Genomic DNA, 21,131 nt, shown 5'->3' with positions numbered 1-21,131 from the left:
ATGTTAAAAGATGATCTGCTCAAAGTATCAAAGATGTTAAGCAAGCCACTGTCCCTACCCACTCTGTTAAGGGGGTGAACCCCTAACCTTTTAGCGGGGGACTTCCAGAGGATTCTGCAGCTTGACCATGCAAGTCTTCCTTGTGGTCAAAAGGAAAGGAAGATTTGTTTTGTGGACAACAGCACTGTGAGCCAACCATCCTGCATCATCTAATGTCTCACCTCTCTGAAGCATACTCAATTCTGAAGTGGCCTCTTTGCCTAACTCTTTGATGATCTTCTCCAAAAAGCAACTTTCCTCTAAAGGAAAGCTGCTGAGATAAGTCTTCAAGACTGTATCTGATGACCAATTATGCAATCACAGGAGTTTCTTAGCTGAAACTGAGACTACCACAGATCTGGCTGCGGTCCTGATGAGAAATTGTATAAAAGCATCTGCCACTTAAGCTATATCAGAGTCCAGGCAGGCTGCTTCTTTTGGGTTCTCGTCTTATGGCAAATCCCCCTGCTTGCTGAATCCAACATAAACATGCTCTACACATTTAAGCACCATATACTATTGCCTGTAGACTTAATGCTGCAACATCAAAAGCCTATTTGAGGACAGATGCCAACTTGCACTCTTGGATATTCTCCAAAATTGTACCACCCTCCACTAGGATAGTTGTCTTTTTGATGACTGCTGCCACAAAGGGATCCATTTTAAGCAAGTTTAAACTTTTCTTTTTTCTTGGGAAATTTCTCCTTACACATAGACTGGCCTCCAGAGGGTCTCACTCCACTGTAATGAGGGCTTGAACAGAAAACAATTCAGGTGGTTTACAAATTCATTCAAGGACAGAATCCCCAGAGTTGCCTAAATCCTGTGATGCAGGCTCTGAAATACTCAAAGCTCATTCCTGCAAGCTCTGCTCTTAGGAATAGCCAGAAAACTCAGGGTCATCTTCTATCGAGTGCTTTCCTTCCTCCAAAGGCTTTGACAAGGAGGAAACTCTCCGTGCCACTCATCATGCTCTAGTAATTCACACCCAAGATCCTCAGAAACAATGGATAGTATTTCAGCTTCTTGCAGTACACCCATCCTGGACTGCTTACCCTGGAAAGTGACATCAAAAAGTTCAGACCACTCTCTGAGACCTAAAGTCGCCAGGCTCCTCTGTGACTGCTGTAAAAGAAAGGCTCTGTGGAGAACGAGGACAAACTCAGAAGACCCAACAAGTTGCTGCTGTTCTTTAAAGTCCCTTCCATCTCTGACATAGCTGCTTGGACGGACACAGACTGAGTAAGAGAGATCTCCTCTGATGGAGTTGGTTAAGACCTGCTCCTTGCATATCAGCAGACTGATGCTGTGAAATGGCCACCTCTCATGCCATTTTACAAGATACCCTTCACAGAAGAAGTGTCTTTTTCCAAGTTATTCCCTGCAGTCACTTCAGGAAGGGCACTGGTTTGCTGCCCCTGAAACACAGTTTCCTTGACAGGCACTACCCCACCCAGAACTGCTGCGCCTGGCCTTATATTGCAAATGTTGCTTAACCGATTCAGCTGGAGCTTCCATGAAAGTGCCTTAATTATTCTGCCCAAGATTAACTTCTTCCAAAGTGCCAAACTCTGAACTTGCGATTACAGCTGCAAGCCTTAGAGAAAAAGGGAGACTGCGATTCAAAAGAGAAGGTCATGATGCTCTTGACAAGAAAGCAATTAAATCAATTAAGATGAGAATGAACTGTTGCAGCACTAGCCTGTGCAGCCGTACCAAGACAACTCAGGCCTGATGCCATAGTAAGAGAAAAAGAAACCACCAGCTAACAGTCTGTGCTGCTTTCAGCATCTGCCATAACAAGCCTTAAAAACTACTAGTAGATAATGTACCAGTTCCAAAGCTAATTATCAACAGGCATGGGTTGAGAGAACTGAACAATTCAGGAACTCCTGCAAAAGTCCCCTTTCAGTCACCTTTAACCTTTTTCAGCACAACAAATTTCCTCTGCCTTGAAGGGAAGGGGGCCTGAATTCCTCCAGATATCCCTTAAGGCTCAGGTGACCTCTTCATCTTGCTAAGCTCAAAATGACCAATTCCTCAACTGGGCCCAGAAGCTGCCTTCATCAGACCAGTCCAAAGCTGCATGAACACCTGTCACTATTTGCTGAAGATAGAGAATACTGATAAGCTGTCACCAGTACGGTGTCTTTTATAAGGTTATCCTTAGTTTGTCTTTTCAATTACTCTTTACTTGGCTATAAAGTACGGTAAACCGCTTAGAGATATATATAGATATATATCTATAGATTTTTTTTTTTGACTTTGCAGTATATCAAATAAAGTTTAAGATGATGCTAGAAAAGAGCTCATAGCTCTTAGGTTGCTGTCTCCATTTCCTGGCTAACAAGTATAGCCCATATGTTCTGGATTGGTCTGGTTACAATGAAAAGGAAATGTTCTCTCAGGACAATTTAAAACAGTTTTTACACCTTTGCAATAACTACTCTAATAGTTTTGTTTTAAACATTTAAAAATATGAAATATGAAGTCCAGATTGAAACCAAAGATAAAAACATCTTAAAGCATAACTAGGAATTAAAGAGTCTCCCTGGAGCTTCAGTTTCATTTCTCTGGCATACTCATAGTTACAGAAAAATCAGAGACTTACTTGCGCTTACGAAGAATGTGAGCCCAGATAATCCCCGACAAGAAGAAAAAGAGAGCCATAGAAATATAGAGCTTGGGAAGAGGGATCTCATCAGCTGACAGGTAGCTTTCTGGATTCTTCTCAATGATTACAATCTGCAGACAAAGTACAGGCATAGGGGAAAGTTATTTTCTTCAACAGGACACCTAGGCTGTCAACTGCATCTGCCCTGAGGCTGGTGACTGTATGCATTACAAAGAAACATTGCCTATATGCCTCCCAAACATTGCAACAGGCAAATAGAAGAGTAATATTGGATTTAGACCGCAGAAATAATAAGGAAAAGGCAGGTTCTCAGTTCATGCAAATAAACATGCAAAGAGAAGTCTATACTGGGCCTGACCATTGAGATGATCACAGTCCAAACAATGTAGTCCAGAGGGGGCAGCACAGTATTACTAAGGTCCAGAAGAGAGGGATCAATAAATACTTATTTATCCTGCAGCATGAGGCTCACTCTCACTTCCAGATTTATAGCAAAGTATAAGGTCTAAGGCATGAACTGAAGCCAACCTTTTTAGGGTCTAGGACGATTCATCATGGCCAGTTAATTACGGCTATTTCAGAATGATAAACTGGCCGTGATAATCGTCCTTTTTTGAGTCTGGGTATTTACAAATGAGCATTTTTTTTTTGGGGGGGGGGGCACAATCCCTTGCCCAGCTTGTCCTCTCCCATCGTCTCAGCTCGTCAGACAGGTGCCTTTGGCTTCCAGCCTTCTATTGATTATTCCTAATATCAGCCGGAAGAAAGTTCCAAAGTCCACTCTCTTTCCAGCCAATATAAGCTGCTCTGTTTTCCTCAACCTACAGACACTTTTAGGAGATTTAGACAGCCTCAACACAGCTGTAGAGCGAAGATCCATGGAGGGTACATAGATTGCCACATAATTTGTCATATAACCAGGGCTCAGATTATAAATGATTTGAAACATAAATATCAAGAACTTAAACTCAATCTGGGCAAAGATTGGGAGCTAGTGAACTTGACTAGATAAGTCATTGCATGATCACAAGTTTTTTTTAATTATTAATTCTGCTGCTGCATTTTGAATGACTTGCAGTCTTTGAATTTGTTTCCTAGAAACAGAATGTGACAATAGAGTGCGGCCATTTCAGCACGGCTGCGATGAATCATCCCATTCCGGCCCTTTTATGGGCATTTTGGCTGACACCCTCATTAGGAGACAATTTTATATTACTCACATCGAGACTGAAGAGCAACCTGCTTGATGCACTCTTTCCTGGGCAAGCATGGAAGAGAAGGCTGTAAAGACCCTCCTGGTCATCAGAACTCACATTGAAAAAAAACTGAAAAAAGAAAAAGAAATGGGTTCAGGTGATTGCACAATAGAACACACCAATAAAAACCTGCCACAGTGCAGGTGGACAGATCCTAAGTGCTCCAATTAGCTTTGTACATAACTAAATGGTATCATTTCCTCCAGCTGGAACTGTGCGCTTCTGTATAAAATGAAATTAGTTTTATTATGAACCCTCAACATCTGCACCAACAGTTATGTACAGGCTGTAGTAAGACGAGGCCAGAGCTCCCAGCACACTCAGCCAGTCAGGTTTTCACAATAGTCTGAATGAATGTGCATGAGATAGATATGCATATAATGGAGGTTGCGTATGCAAATTTACCTTGTGGTTGTCCTGAAAACCTGACTGGTTGGGTATGGCCCAAGGACTGGGATGAGAATCCTTGATATATGCATATCTTAAAGTATTTAGTAGCCGATACAATCAATTAAATTTGGAATAAATGGTAGAGTCATTTACAGGAATACAAAGGAAAAATTGGATTTAGCTCACACCTTAATAGATCAAGATGAGTTACATTCAGATAGATACATTAGGTATTTCTCTATCTGTGAAAGACTTACAATCTAATTTTTGTGCTTGAGGCAATGGAGGATCACAAGCAGCAGCAGCAGCAGGATTTGAGCTGAATTTCTCTGGTTGTCAGTCCAGTGCTCTAATGACTCCATTAAAATAAAAGGACTGTTAACCCTGAGTTAGGCAAACTACTTCCCTGCTTAGCTTGCCTGCCTAGGTTTATCTGGTAATTTTCTTTTCTTTTGTCCTATCAGACTAGTCCAGCCCCTGTGGGTTTGTGACCAGCAGACATTGAAGAGAACAAAGACTTGTGAGCCCTGGCCTATAAGGATACTGTAAAACAAAAATACACAGGTTCCACATGCAATTGCAATTGCATGTGGAACCTGTGTATTTTTGTTTTGTTGTCTACATTGTTGAGGTTCCAATCCATTTCAGTTATACAGTAGTTGTTCACTATAAGGATACTGTGCCACTTCAGGTCTTCAGTATTTCGAATGTCAAAGCAATGGGGATGAGAATAATTCTGCAACTATTTTGTTTCAATGGAAAAAAACCCAAACACACGTATAACAGTCTTTTGACCAAAATATTTCAAGATGAGAAACTGAACTCATAATACAGCAGAACTTAAATACAGCAGTTGGGTGGGACTCTGGTCTGGTTAAAGGAAAGTAAGTTTTCAGACCTAAATATCTCCTTCCTTATTGTCGATACCAAACTAGTCCAGAATTTGTGAGATGTAACAAAGTATTCCTTAACGTAGATGGGAAGTAGAAATCCCAGTCTGAAAGACTTTTGCACAAAAGGAAGCCTCTGCTCATACAGCCACATCCAACAGTAATGCTTGGGAAATGCATAACGCAACGACCAGGTAGCCACCCTACATCTCGCAATTGGAGTCACAGCATGCAACTTTTCCCAAGATGCTGACAGCCCATTAGTAGAATGAGTTTTTAACCCAATAAGAGATCATATTCTCCTAAGAATATAAACTGATGAAATCATCTCTTTAATCAAATGAGCAACTGTAGCCTTAGAGGCCGCATCCCCTTTCCTTGAATCCCCAAAGAGGACAACAATTTGGAGAATTCATTATTACTTCAAGGTATTTAAGGATGGCCCAAGGCACAGCTAGCAATAGAATGATTTATACTCCTCTCCATTCTCCTCCCTTTGGAAAGAAGGATCAACCTGATTTATATGAAACGCAGCTACTACTTTAGGGAGAAGTGAAAGAACTATCATAATGACAACTCTCAATTCTGTGAGACAGAGAAAGAGATCCCTACAAAATGCTTGCTAATTCTGAAATTGTATGTGCTGGAGAAATAGCTAGAAACACTGTCTAGCGAGTGAGGTCTTGTAGGGTTGCACCAATGATTAAAGCACTAGATTCAAACTCCAATTTAGACATGGATGATGAGGAGTACAAATACACACGATCCTTTCTGAGAAAACAGAACACATCAAGACGAGTTGCTAAGAAGGATTTTTCTAAACATTGCAGAAATAGGCTAATGCTGCAACTTGAACCTCCAATGAGCCTAATGTGAATCCTCTATTTAGAGCATCCTGATGAAAAGCCAAAGTGTGGACTATAGTTGCACAAAGATTAATATATTCACCCAACACTCATATATGTTGTAGATGTAGAACATTTTCTAGCCTGAAGCAGAGTGGCAATCACTTCTTCCAACACAACCCTTATGCCTTAATCCCCCGCAAGATACTATAGAAGGGAGATAGGATTTCCATTAGGATTGGCCCTTGAAGAAGACAGCCCCTCTACCAAGAAAGGCCAAAAATAGTTGATCAATTTTGAGAGGGATCAGAACCACAAATCACAGTCCTCTTGGCCATTTGGCTCCATTTGCTTTACTGATTCAAGAATCCCAAATCTGTAGCTATATTTACATAGATGATATCCTTTTAGTTGTACAAATATTAATAAATAACACTGATTAACTCAACCAAATAATAAAATGTTATTAGCCAGCGGTGGTTGCCCAAAGAAAGCCACATTTAACAAATTAGTGGAGAAAAAGCCTCAATTGTTTTATATAACGGACGGCAATCCAACGGACTTCTAGCCGTTCTTATTATCATAGGCAGAAAAAATGCCAGTTTAAAATGTAAGTTTTCAACACTGGCATAACACCCACCACTGTGCATAGGGAAAACAATGGAAATATTTTTTAAAAACTTAGCTTGACACACTCAATGTAGAGACGTTGTTCACATGCCACTGTCAGACCTCTGCTACAGCCACAATAGACGCTCGGCTGCAAACATCGCTAGCTGGTGCTGTTCTGTCAAGGCCCTTGTTTTGCCAGTGAGAGGCTGCGTCAGGGAAAATTTTCAAAAGCAATTACAAGCCACTGCTCCATGCACTACCGGCACCCAAAATGCGCACATGATTTTAAGGCTTACAGATCTCCATGTTCAATGATGTCACTTCCGGGAAACTCAGCTGTCACTGTCCAAATATTTGATTCAATAAAACGCGTACCATTCAAGTCTTTGATTAAGACCCTTAGGCCAGATAGTATCCAGGAAAAATATGTAATGCTGTTCACACTGATACAGTCTTTGTTTAATATTGCCCCTCCGTCACGTTAAAGGGGCACGGTCTAGCACAAAGCACCTAAAATTTTCTAAAGAATGCATGTGTTCATAACAGTTGCATGCAAGTACATCTATTTACTTTTTATGATTAATATTGCAACGATGCTCAAATAATCTTGTTTTCAGACTTCTTACATAAATCACATGGACACACTACAGCATACACCACTCCCACTATATCACAAGATGTCAATGATTTTAACGTCCAGGGTTTCCTCCCTGGAATCTGTACAATCGTGCCTTCTTGCATTATTGCACATGCTGTGCAATGACTACACAAAAATGACCCACACATCAGATTTACATAAAGAGACCTTAAGATTCCTATTCTGTGAAAAAGCGATTTTACAGTCAATTGTTTGAAATACTGATTTTGTCTGTATCATAGGCCATAATTGTTTAATCTTTCGACCCAATTTCTGGGAAACTGAAGAAAATTTCAATACACAAGGGACTGAGTTGTTATCACCCTTCTTGGCCTTCTATTGTAACAACTATTCACGTGAACTGTACCTTGCTTTTTTGAAAGCTTTGGAAATTTCTGTTTTGGTATAGTCCCTCAGAATATTTTTGCATTAAACTCTTTGCTTCATATAAATATTCCTCAATAGAGTTGCAAATCCTGCGATATCTAAAAAACCAAGACATAGGCAAATTCTTCTTTAACACACTTGGATGCATGCTTGTATAAGACAATAGTGTGTTATGGTCTGAAGACTTGGTGTGCACTATGATTAAAAACTTCCCTTGCACCCCTGAAATTTTCACATCCAGAAACACTATCTCTGACATATCAGAGTGCATTTCAAACTTGATTGTGGGATGGCATCCATTTAAGTTTGTCACAAAACTATCCATCTGTTCCTCTGTGGAAGTCCACAGCAAAAAAACATCATCAATAAATCTTTTCCACAATTTAATATGTGAAAAAAATTGGGAAGTATACACCCAATCATTTTCAAACCTAGCCATAAAATGATTCGCAATGGAAGGCACAAAAGACGCCCCCACAGCTACCCCAGATTTGTTGGAAAAACTTTTTATCAAACACAAAATAATTTTTAGACATTGCTACTATAGCCAAAGCTACAGTACTAGCAATTCTGTAGGAACTTGGTGTGGATGTGGACGACTGTCCAATACCACTTCCACCACTTGAAGAGCTTCTTTCTGAAGTATGCAAGTATACAAGGACTTAACGTTCAAAGTTGCCATAATGATACCATCTCCACCATCCAACTGAGTTTCCAAACAATTCAAAAATTGTGTAGTTTCCAAAAGAAAGGAAGGGATAGTGAACACTAAAGGATGTAAAAAGATGTCAATGTATTTAAGCACTCTTTCCAAAAGGGAACCACAGGCCGAAACAATCGGACACCTTATGAACTTTTGGAAGGAAGTATATGACTAGAAAAACAAAAGAAATAAAGAAACCTTTATTTCAACAAAGGTTTACGCGAGCGGGAAGATCGAAAAAATTTCTTCAACGGCCGTTGAGGAAACGCGTCTTCTTAGCTCCGCGGAAACTAAGAAACTGGGGACCTCGCGCCTCTGTCGGGCGGGAAGGCACTCGCGCATGCGCGGTGCGGTCTACTAGAACTTTCCAAGTTCTTAGAGTGCAATCACTCTAAAATTGTCCGTACCGGGGCTCCGTTGGTGCCGTCACCCATCAGTCAAGAATATGCTGCCTGCTTGTCCTGGGATAAACTTATACTCTGCGTTAGTTATACAACCTATTTTTCCCCTGGTCGATAATGCAGAGAAGTTCAGCAAAGATATCATCCGACGGATCACCATCTAGCACAGAGTAAACAGCTGTATCATCTAATTGGGAATAAGCCTCTTGGCAATACTTAACCTTAAACAAAATTACTATATGCCCATCCTTATCTGCCTTTTGTATTACTATGGAGGAATCCTCCTGTAAACTCTTCAAAGCTCTTTGTTCAGAAGGAGTTAGAGTGTTTCTTGGGGGATGAGAAGTTTCTAATAAAGATAATTCTTATAAACCAGTGCTTTAAACCCAGCTAGTAAGGACCATATTCCCTGGAGGTATCCACGCATTTTTCTCTTTAATCACTGAAAAGTCAAATGTAAGTTTATACTCAGAAAATAATTTCAACTGGAGTGTTCAAAAAATTTTTTCCAAGTCAGTTCTCAACTGAAAAGAATCATACTTCAGCAGGACAAATTAAAGACCCCCATCAAGTTTTGCACTGTTTATAAAACATTGACCCTAGCCTTTAAAACATTACAATCCAGTCTCCTACATTATCTGGCTAATCTTATAAGTTCCTTACCGACCTGCTTATTCCCTTAGATCAGTGGTCTCAAACTCAAACCTTTTACAGGGCCACATTTTGGATTTGTAGGTACTTGGAGGGCCGCAGAAAAAATAGTTAATGTCTTATTAAAGAAATGACAATTTTGCATGAGGTAAAACTCTTTATAGCTTATAAATCTTTCCTTTTGGCTAAGTCTTAATAATAATATTGTCATTTATAGCTAGAGAGACATATGATCAAGAAACTGTTTTATTTTACTTTTGTGATTATGATAAACATACCGAGGGCCTCAAAATAGTACCTGGCGGGCCGGGTCCCCGGGCCGCGCGTTTGAGACCACTGCCTTAGATCTATGGATACCCACCGTATTACTATTCCTGCAGTTCATATGTAAAATTAACCTCTATTTGTCACTCAGCTTTTTTTCTCCATTGTACCCTCCCTATCCTATGGAATTCCATGTAATCTTCATACTTGAGATTCCAGTTTCTCCTTAAAGCTCACCTCTTTTTAGATGCTTTCTGTAGGAAGTCCTGAGTCACATGGCAGGCTAGGACTATTGCAGCACATGTTTATGCTTTTTTTCCCCTCTCCTACTTGTTTTGCTGTCCTATTTATGAACTGTAGTTCCTTTCTGTCTCTGTTTTAAAATATTGTAAACCGTTCTGATGGTTTCCAAGGGACAATATGAAAGTCTTTTAACAAACAAACATTTCAAATCTACTAGAAAGACTCAGCTAGTGTTAGTGGAAATTTTCTGCAGAACTTGGCCAAGCATTGGAAGCAGTGGAAACACATTCAACAGCTATTCTGAGGCCGGGGTTGGACCAAAGCATCCAGACCCTTTAAACTGGTTTCTTCTAGTTGAAAAAACAAGGAACTTTCGATTTAGCTTATGTTGCCATCAGATCAAGAACTGGTGTGCCCCATCAGTTCAATATGAGAACAAAGGCTGTGGCAGAGAGCTCCTATTCTTCCAGAACTATAATGTGTTAATGTCCTGTACTCTGGCAATAAGAGTCACAGAAAGAGCCGTCAAGCTGTTTTTTGCCTATGCGAACAGTAATGTTGCTTCCTAGCAAACTGCCTTGCTTTTACATAAGAACACAACATAACATAATCATTGCAATATTGGGACAGACCGAAAGTCCATCAAGCCCAGTATCCTGTTTTCAACAGTGGCCAATCCAGGTCACAAGTACCTGGCACCATGTAGTAAAACAGATTTTATGCTGCTTATCCTAGGAATAAGCAGTGGATTTTCCAAAACCCATCTTAATAACAGTTTATGGGGGGCGTGGCTTGGAGCGCGCACGATATGGCAGCTTAACCCGCAGCGCTCCCGTATCCAGGCAACAAACGGAAAAAAAATAAAACTTTCACTTTGTCTAACCGCTATAAAATATACATAAAACAACGTCGGAAATGGCAAGTATGAAGCAGGGAAAAGCTGAAAAACCTTCAACATCGGGTATTTCAGCAAAAAGAACAAAAGTAACTCCCCTGTCACCATCGAGTGTGCCGTTCCCGATGGAAACTGAAGAACTCACTGAAAAGTCCGATATTATGACTGAACTGTTCAAAATAAAACTGATGCTGACTGAAAATGCCAATAAAATCTCTGAAGTTAAAGAAGAACTTCTCAACATGAAACAAGAGATCCAAACCGAAAGACAGAGAATGGCAGTGATGGAAGAAAAAATGGAGAAATTTGAATCCTTCACACAAGAATATGATAAAGATAAAAAAGAAGTAGCAGCTTTAAAAAATCAAATGGTGGATATGGAAAACCGAGGAAAAAGAAAGAACATCAGAATTTTAGGGCTGGCTGAAAATATTGAAGGGGGAGATCCTGTACAATTCTTGGAAAATCTTTTACCTAAACTGCTTCAGCTCAATTCAAAATGGCCGTTAGAAATAGAAAGAGCCCACAGAATCCCCATAAGAAAGCCAGTAAACCAGGCTGCTCCAAGACCTTTGATATTCAAGGTTTTAAGGTACCAACATGCTCAGGAAATATTAAAAATGGCAAAAGCTTTTTCTTGGTTGTAAAGTACAGATGTTTCCTGATCTTACAAGGGAGACACAGAAACGTCGCCGTGAATTTCTTCTTTTGAAACCTGGGGTTACTTCTTTGGGGGCAACCTTTTATTTGAGACATCCATGTAAATGTATAGTGTGTTACCGTTCTGTTAAATATGTATTCTTTGAACCATCTCAATTGACAACTTTTGTAGCTACGTCTCGTTTGGATGGAGAATCATCTAAACCCTAATATAATTAAGAAACTTTATTTCTCAGTGCTTCTGCTTTGAATATCTTGCAAAAATAATTTCTATAATTTTAATGTTTCGCTAATTTAAAATCTTGGTTCCTTTAGGAGGACTTGAGCTTAAATAGTTAAATAATACATGTTTTTCTTATTAGATGTTTAATTTCTTTATGATTATTTTGATATTATGACTATTGCTTTCTGTACAAGTGTTTAGCTTGATTTAAATTGAAAAATTAATAAAGAAATAATAATAAAAAAAAAAAAAAAAAAAAAAAAAAATGGCAAAAGCAAATAAAAACTTGAATTATAAAGGATCAAAACTGATTTTAGTTCCTGATTTTGCTAAATACACTGCAAACATAAGAAAACAATTCCTCACATACAGACAGCAGTTGAAAGAAAAAGGTTACATATATGGAATATATTATCCATCCACTATGAGAGTATCCAGTGGAAATAAGTCCATATATTTTCAAGACCCTGCAAAACTGAAGGAATTTTTGACACAAGAAGAACCTATGTTTGCATAAAAAACAGAATAAAAGGAACAATTCAGCTGAAGAAAGAAGAAAGAAGAAAGAAGATGGAAAAAGGGAAAATAAAGAAGATTATTAATAAAAAAAAAAAAAAATAAAAAAAATTAAGACATAAGAAATGTTACTAACTGGAAAGATAATTTATTGATATAGTGGATGCAATAATATATTATTTTATTAAATTAATTATTAATAAAATATTAGCATCCACATTCATTAATACTAGTGGAAAAAAAAAATAAAAAATTTTAATTATTAAAATATAAATAAATAAATTGTAAAACTAAAATATTTATATAAAATATATATTTTAATCAAAATAGAGAATTTATTCAATTATATAAGCATATTAACTTATTATGATTAAAGAATAATGAAATGATTTACAATGAATTTATCATTAAAAATATTGAAAGGAAAATTTGTTACTGTTATATTGAGAATAAGACTTAAAAATGAAATATATTAATTTATTATAAAAACAATATTTTAATTCTATGTAAGAAGATTAAAATTTTATGAAATATATACAAGAAAATAATTTGATTATTGAAGGGATTAATTAATAAAATAGGTGTCTATTATAAAATTTTTATTTAATTCAATTATTCAGTCATATTGACTTATTATGGAAAAATAAGGAACTAAGTAATTGATTGGTAGATAATTAATAAAATAGGAATTTATTATAAAACTTATTTATTGATATAAAATGTATATTTTATTCAATTTTCACTCAAATTAATTCATTATGAAGATGATCTATGAAAATGATTGAAATGCATTATTATTAATATTAATATTTTTATAAAAATGGATATATTTAATTTACATGATGAATAACAGATATATAGAGAATAAGAGCTATATTTGTAATATGTTTATTTATTCAGAGTATTATATTACATGTATGCATGATATTGAATTTAATTTTATGAATCAAATATATATAATTCTCAGTAAATTTATAAAATTTTATAGATTAAATGGATATAATTTTCAATTATATAAGGGTGGAAGTATAAAGAATGTATTGAATTTAGAAATATGTTTTTAAATAATATAATGAATTATTAGTTGCCTGGGGATGGAGATTTAGGTTTTGCATGACCAATGCGTGTTCCAAATCAGAATATGATAATGGGTGGGGAGGGAGGGAAAATAATGGGTGGGATAGGAGATAAATTTATATTGAATGTGCTAGGAACTAATCTTGTAAATTATCATAGAATATTGGTTACAACATAATTATTAATTAGATGGATATAAAAATGTATTCACTGAATGTCAATGGTTTAAATCATCCTATTAAGAAGAAGAAATTATTATCGTTCCTTAAAAATCAAAATGCGGACATTTACTTCATTCAAGAGACCCATCTTTCGGAAATTGAATCAAAAAAATTATCTGGAGGTTGGATTTCTAAATGTTTATTTGCACCGGCTTTAAAGAAAAAAGCTGGAATGGCTGTTCTAATAAACAAAAAATGTAATGCAGATTTTAAATTAATTAATTATGATCCCTTAGGAAGATGGGTACATATCGAAATGGTTCTGGGAAATACAACCCTGAATTTATTCAATTTATATGCTCCTAATACGAATCAAATGGAGTTTTTTAAACAAATTCAACAATTACTTTTACCACTGGCTACATCTAATTTAATAGTAGCAGGGGATTTCAATGCTGTAATGGATCCGATATTGGATAAAAAACCAAGTAAAGTTATGAAATCATTAGGCTTAGATAATTTGATACTATCTTGTGATTTAGTAGATATATGGCGAATTCTTCATTTTAATGAACAGGAATTTTCTTTTTGTTCTCAGGTCCATAAATCTTTTTCACGAATTGATTATATATTTGTTTCTAATAATATAGCGCAGCGTGTACTAAAAGCAATAATTGATCCCATTATAATTTCAGATCATGCTGGTGTGTGGATTAATCTTCAAAATTATGATGTTGAAAACTTTGATTCAATATGGAGATTTAATAATGATTTACTAGCGGATTCAAAATTTCTTGAAGATTTTAAAATAAAAATGCAAGAATTCTTTCAATTTAATGAATCAGATACTATTAATGCTGAGATCTTATGGGATGCTTTTAAAGCAACTATGAGAGGAAATATTATTTCATACTCAACATTTATTAATAAACAAAAAAAAAAACAATTTCTTGAAATGGGAAAGCAAATTAAATTATTAGAAAATAAATTAATTGAGAAATGGGAAAATAATACATTACAAGAATTATTAAAATTAAAAGTTAAATATAATGAGATTTCTTCTCAAATTGTGAGGAAAGACATTTTCAATAAACAAGTACAATATTATGGAAATTCAAATAAAGCGGGGAAATTATTAGCAAATTTTCTTAAAGTAAAGAAAAGAAAATCTAAGATTATTGCAATGAAAGATACACAAGGTAACACACATACCAACACAAAAGATATTATAACACAATTTCTTGATTTTTATAAAGAATTATACACTTCCAATTCTTATAAAAATAAAGAACAAGACGGATTAACTTTTTTAAATTCATATATTGGACCAAATATTCCAGATCATATAAAAGGAAGTTTAGAAGAACCTATATCTTTAAAAGAATTAGAAACAGCATTGAAGTCTCTTAGAGTTGGATCCGCTCCAGGTGGAGATGGGTATACTGTTGAATTTTATAAATTTTTCCAAAATATCATATTACCACATCTGTTAAATTTGTATCAATATCAAATAAAGAATGAAAATATTTCTGGTACTATGGCAGAATCGATAATTATAGTCTTACCAAAACCAAACAAAGATCCTACTCTGGTTTCAAATTACAGGCCTATTTCATTATTGAATGTGGATAATAAATTAATGGCTAAAGTATTAGCATTAAGATTGGCAAAAGCTCTTCCTTTCATTATTGATGTACATCAAACAGGATTTATTGCTAAAAGACATTCATCAAATAATACTAGATTAGCATTCCACTCATTAAATTTAGCAAAAAATATAAATGATCCAGCTTTTTTAATATCTTTAGATGCAGAAAAAGCCTTTGATAGAGTGGAATGGAATTTTATATACCAAGCTTTACAATGGTTTGGTATAGGATCCGGTTTTATTAAAATGATTCAGACATTGTATAGCTCTCCTGGAGCAAGATTATATATTAACAATAATTTATCAAATAGATTTAACTTGCATAGGGGAGTTAGACAAGGATGCCCTCTGTCTCCTTTACTTTTTGATATTGTCCTAGAACCTTTATTAATTGCAATAAACAAAACTAAGGAGATAAAGGGAATATCATTTACCAGTTTTGAATTTAAATTATCTGCATATGCAGATGATATATTATTATATTTAAGAGAACCGGAAACTACTATTCCATGTATACTTAATTTAATAGAAAAATATGGTACTTTTTCTGGATATAAAATTAATTGGAACAAATCTGAAATTCTCCCAATAAATGTTCATTGTACCAAAGGATTATTTGACCCATATTCATTTATTTGGAAAGAGGATGGTATAAAATACTTAGGAATTATGATCAAAAATACAATTGAAGACACAGTCAAAGAGAATGAAAAACTTTTATTGAAAAAAATAACAGAAATGTGTGAGCAATGGAATCCATTACATCTTTCTTGGTGGGGAAGAATTCAAACAATTAAAATGATGATATTGCCTGTGGTTTGTTACCAAATGAGTATGATTCCAATATTTTTTCAGGGGTCATTTTATAAAAAACTTAACAATATTCTTACAAAATTTGTTTGGTGTGGGAAAAGACCAAGAATCGCTTTAGTATCATTACAAAGACCAATTATGGAAGGGGGGGTAAATTTTCCAAATTTTTATAGGTATCATCAAGCCTATATTTTAAGACAGGGTATGTATTGGATCCTCCCAGATCTTTTAGAAAATGTACCAGATTGGCTGTATTTAGAATGGCGGCTCCTGTTCCCTTTATATCCAGAACAGTTAATAACTATAACAATGCCTAAAAGATACAAAGACCACAGAATTTTATTTGACACTTGGAAAACATTGAGATACATCAGTAATCTGTCACCAGAACCCATTGCTAAATCTCTAAATCAATCAATATGGAGAAACTCCAGGATCAGAATTGGCGGATTTAAAATCGTCTGGAAACAATGGATAAATGCAGGAATACGAACATTGAATGATGTCATTTCAGAAGGGTCACTGCTTAGTTTTTCACAATTGCAAAATAAATTTGGATTAAATAAAACACAATATTTTAAATGGATGCAATTGAAGCAGGCCATTCAGGTAGGGTTCCCTGAATGGAAAAATCTAAATAATCAATATAGTCTACAGGTTCTATGTTTCCAGGCGGATTTTTTGGGTCACCAAGCCGCAAAATGGTACAAATTGATATACGGATTTTTAAATAAAAAAAAGAAAACAGGTCTTAGGGATATTTGGAGTATTGAGATTGGTCAGACAATTTCTGAGTCTCAATGGCCACGATTTTGGTCCTGGAGATTAAGATCTACAAAGTCAGCATCTATGAATCAAACATGGTTGTTCTTATTACATAGAGTGTTCTGGACCCCAACGCGCCTGCAAAAAATAGATAGTACTAGATCTAATAGATGCTGGCATTGTAAATTGGAAATAGGGACGTTAGATCATTTAATCTTTTTCTGTCCCTATGTAAACGCATTTTGGAATTCAATTTGGCCCCAAATTAATAAGTTACTAGAGAATTATGTAGGACTCTCATATGACACCATATTATTTGGCACTGCAATGAGAACTAAGAGTCCGATTTCAGCAAATAATAATAAGCTATTACTAATACTAACAGGAGTCGCCATGCAACAAATTACTCAAAATTGGAAAGATTATACCAAATTAAATTATACGTTCTGGTGGAATTCTGTCTGTCATATTTATAAAATGGAAAAAATAATAGCGTTACAACAAGGGAATCTTCTTAATTTCAAGAAAATATGGCAACCATTGACTAATTATTCTAATGATTAGTTTTCTTAGCACAATGATAAAAATTATATATGATTGGGGTGGGATTTGATTAATTATTGGAAACATGTTATATAAAAAGGGGAAGGGATTTATATTTTTATGTTATTGTATAATATTTATCATATTATATTTTAAATACTATGAACTATTAATGATAATATAATAGATATGTAATAATTAATAATATTTAATATGATTCAAATATTGTAAGAATGGAAAATTTATAAATAAAAATTTTTTTTAAAAAAATAACAGTTTATGGACTTTTCTTTTGGGATATTATCCAAACCTTTTTAAAGTCCTGCTAAGCTAATTGCTTCTATCACATTCTCTGGCAACAAATTATAGAGTTTAATTACATGTTGAGTGAAGAAATATTTTCTCCAATTTGCTTTAAATTTACTATTTAGTAGCTTCGTTGCATGTCCCCTCCCCCCTAATCTTAGTATTTTTAGAAAGGGTAAAGTGATTCATGTCCACTTGTTCCTCTCAATTCATATTTTATAGAACTCTCGTTATATCTCCGCTCTGCTGTCTCTTCAACAAGTTGAAGAGCCCTAGTTACTTTAGCCTTCCTTCGCAGGGAAGTCATCCCATCCCCTTTGTCATTTCATTGCTCTTCTCTGTACCTTTTCTAATTCTGCTATATCTTTTTGAGATATGGTGACCAAACTGCATATGGTATTACAGGTGCGATCACACCATGGAACAATAGAAAGGAATTATAATATTGTTTTGTTTTCTATTTCTCTCCTGATAATTCCTAACATTCTATTTGCTTTCTTAGCTGCTGCAGCACACTGAGTAGAGGGTTTCAACATTTCATCAATGATGACACCTAGGTCTCTTTCCTGGGCAGTGCCTCCTACTGTGGAACCTTGCATCAAGTAGCTATATGCTTGGGTTCCTCTTTCCTACATGCATTACTTTGCATTTGCTCACAATAAATGACCTTCCGCAAAGCAGTAAAGACCTTCCTCCACCGCCAATCGGGCCATTAAAAACTGCCTCCTCAATATACTTCTCCTAGTACTCTTCGCTATGACCAGTCTGGTCTCTAGAATAAGCTCTGTTATTGTCTACTGTAACCTATTTGTTGTCATGACTAGTCTGTTTTCAAACGATTGTGAATGTCTACTTATAACCCGTTCTGAGCTTCTGGGAGAACAGGATAGAAATCGAAATAAATAAATGTCATCAGCCATTTGGATGCCCAGTCTTGCAGGGTCCACTTGCAATTTTTCACAATTTTCTTGTGATTTAACAACTTTGTGTTATCAGCAAATTTAAATTACTTCACTAGTTACTCACATCATTAGATCATTTATAAATATGTTTAAAAATAGCAGTTCCAACCCAGACCCCTGCAGAACCCCACTAACTACTCTTCTCCACCGAGAATACTGACCATTTAATTCTACTCTCTGTTCTCTATCTTTTAACTAGTTCTTAATCCACAATAGAACAGTACCTCCTATCCCATAACTTTCTGATTTCTTTAGAAGTCGTTCTCTTCCTTTTTTACCCTTTCTTCTGTATCTCCACCCCAGGATCAATCTCTCTCTCTTTTCTCCCAGCCCCCTCTCCATGGAACTGCATCTCTCCCCTCCTCCCCAGATTCACATGTTTATTCACCCCTTCAAAGAAATGCATTAGATTGGCGAGGCAAGATTTCTCTTAACTAAATCCATGCCCAGTAATTATGTTCTTTATAGTAGACTCTACCATTTTGCCTGATACCGACATGAGGCTCACTGGTCTATTTTAATGGAAATATACAGCCACTTTCAAACTTAGTTAAAGATTATCCACTAATAATAAATTGTGACCTATAATGGACACTTATCATCTATTATTGCTCCTCTATAAATTTCTACTAATATTTCAAACACTTCTACTTCTATCAGGAAATGGTGTGATTTAACTCTTTTACAAGGCAATGCATCTTTTTTATTTTTATAAAATTTTAAGAGACAAATTCCATTCACTCTCTGCTGATTTCTAAGCCAAATGAATTTGCTTTTTGACACTTCTAGTATTTGTCTTGTAGTGTTCCAGACAGCACACTTCAAGCAAATAATGTGCATTTCCTGGGAGATCACTGAGGCGGGATACAGGGGAGGGACCTGGTACCACCAGATTTACACCCCAGGCTGCAAAGGGGAATAGACACCCCAAAGGCTCAACAAATCCTGAGGCACAGGCCAGGAGCTATCACAATCAGAGCTGCACAGGTTGTGATCACTCACCTGCTAGATCAGTGTTTCTCAAACTGTGTGCCCCGAAGAGATTCCAGATGTGTCACGAGAGATTCCAGAATTTTATTTTATTTTTTAAAATTCTCTTTATAAGTATACACTAGAATTGATGACATGCATGTCATGTACACAAGAGTCTATCAATGTTATGAGCATCTGTGTCCATAAGGATACAATCACCCAGAAAAGCATTATTCTTTGATGTGATTGATCCTTGAAAACTAACGGCAAGTAATTTTAGTTTTATTTTTTATGCAGTAGTTATCCTAATTTAAGCAACAAAGCAATCAAGGCTTTGTTACTGTTTGGACCTTCTTATCTTTGTGAACTTGGATTTTCAGCTCTGACAGAAATTAAATCGAAAAAAAGAGAATGACTGCAGATGGTGGATGATGAAATGCGTGTATGTTTGTCAACTATCGAGCCGCATTTTGAGTTAATCTGCACTCAAAAACAAGCTCAATAGCATTGATTAGCAATTCTATTCTATCTACTTTAGTTTCACCATTGTTACAATTACCCATACATAGCTTAAAGACCTTTAAATAAATAACTCTCAAATGTAATTCTTTTTTGTTGGTTTTGCAATTTTTATAATTTCAATTATAATGTGCCCCAAAAAACATTTGCTTTATTGTGTGCTGGAGCTAAAAAAGTTTGAGACACACTGTGCTAGATAGAGAGAATACTGGAAGTGAGGCTGCTGCAGGCAATTCTGGTGCTCTCTATCTCCACCCACTGGTAGAAGGGCACAACCCACAAGTTTCTGGATTGATCTGTGGGACACTATGGAATTAATAAATATTCATTTTCCATGAGAAGTATCATCATGGCTATGCTTTTTGAACAAGCTTAGGAATCTGTCTAGGAAACACTCTCCCTTCCCCCAAATGTATAATCCAACAATGTGATTTCAGAGGTGAAATCATTGCATTTTGTGCCGAAACACTACAGCTCAGAACTGCAGGAGCTGGCTTTCTCTATGGGAATAATAAGAGGAATTGAACAGCCTTGATTGAGGAACTTTGAATTTTGTCCCGTTTTTGATTCACCGAGCTAAGTATTTCACTGTTTTTCACCATTCATTACTATTTTCACGAACTATCAGTGACAGGTGCACAGGGCTTTCGGCGCTGTGGTTTGTTGAAATAGACTGAGGATATTGCATTGTTATTCATATTTGTTCTTTGGTTTTTTGACGATTTTTTGTCATTTTTTATATTTTGGTTTTTTCATTTTTCACATTTTGTGTTTTTTTATATTAGGTTTCAGGGAGATTTTCTTTGGGGGTGATTTTCTCTCCTGTTGTTTTAATCTGGAGATGATCGTGCTTCCAATTATTTGGTAATATATATTTATATTCTTCTATATAAATTATATACATTAAAGGGATAATATGATGTACGGGGCAGGGTTTATTTAGATTTATTTCTAAGTGCTTGACACTGCATAAACACCTGCCCGGGGCCAATGGTTGAAACGAGGGTATTGGGCCCGTACTGATTGATCCTTTTATCTATCTTATTTATTTCACTCATTTTGTTTTCTTTAATTCCAATTTGGGGAAGCACATTTTTCTTTATCACCTCCAGGGTTAT

At 35.8% G+C, this 21,131-nt stretch overlaps 1 protein-coding gene across 3 annotated transcripts in view; it reads right to left on the bottom strand.

Moving 5' to 3' along the window:
* The window catches only part of GPR107 (G protein-coupled receptor 107), an 88,530-nt gene that overhangs the window by 33,630 nt on the left and 33,769 nt on the right, over positions 1–21,131 (bottom strand). For all 3 annotated transcript variants that reach the window (XM_033960319.1, XM_033960318.1, XM_033960320.1), the window contains exons 8-9: positions 3,895–3,999; positions 2,651–2,784 (exon numbers count right to left, since the gene is read on the bottom strand). In XM_033960319.1, coding sequence (XP_033816210.1) covers positions 2,651–2,784; positions 3,895–3,999 — 239 coding nt within the window. The remainder of the gene's footprint in view (positions 1–2,650; positions 2,785–3,894; positions 4,000–21,131) is intronic.

This window comes from Geotrypetes seraphini, chromosome 10, assembly GCF_902459505.1.
Source record: "Geotrypetes seraphini chromosome 10, aGeoSer1.1, whole genome shotgun sequence".
NCBI lineage: Eukaryota > Metazoa > Chordata > Amphibia > Gymnophiona > Dermophiidae > Geotrypetes > Geotrypetes seraphini.
The sequence above is the reverse complement of the archived record's forward strand: the minus strand, read 5'-3'. Positions and strand labels throughout refer to the sequence as shown.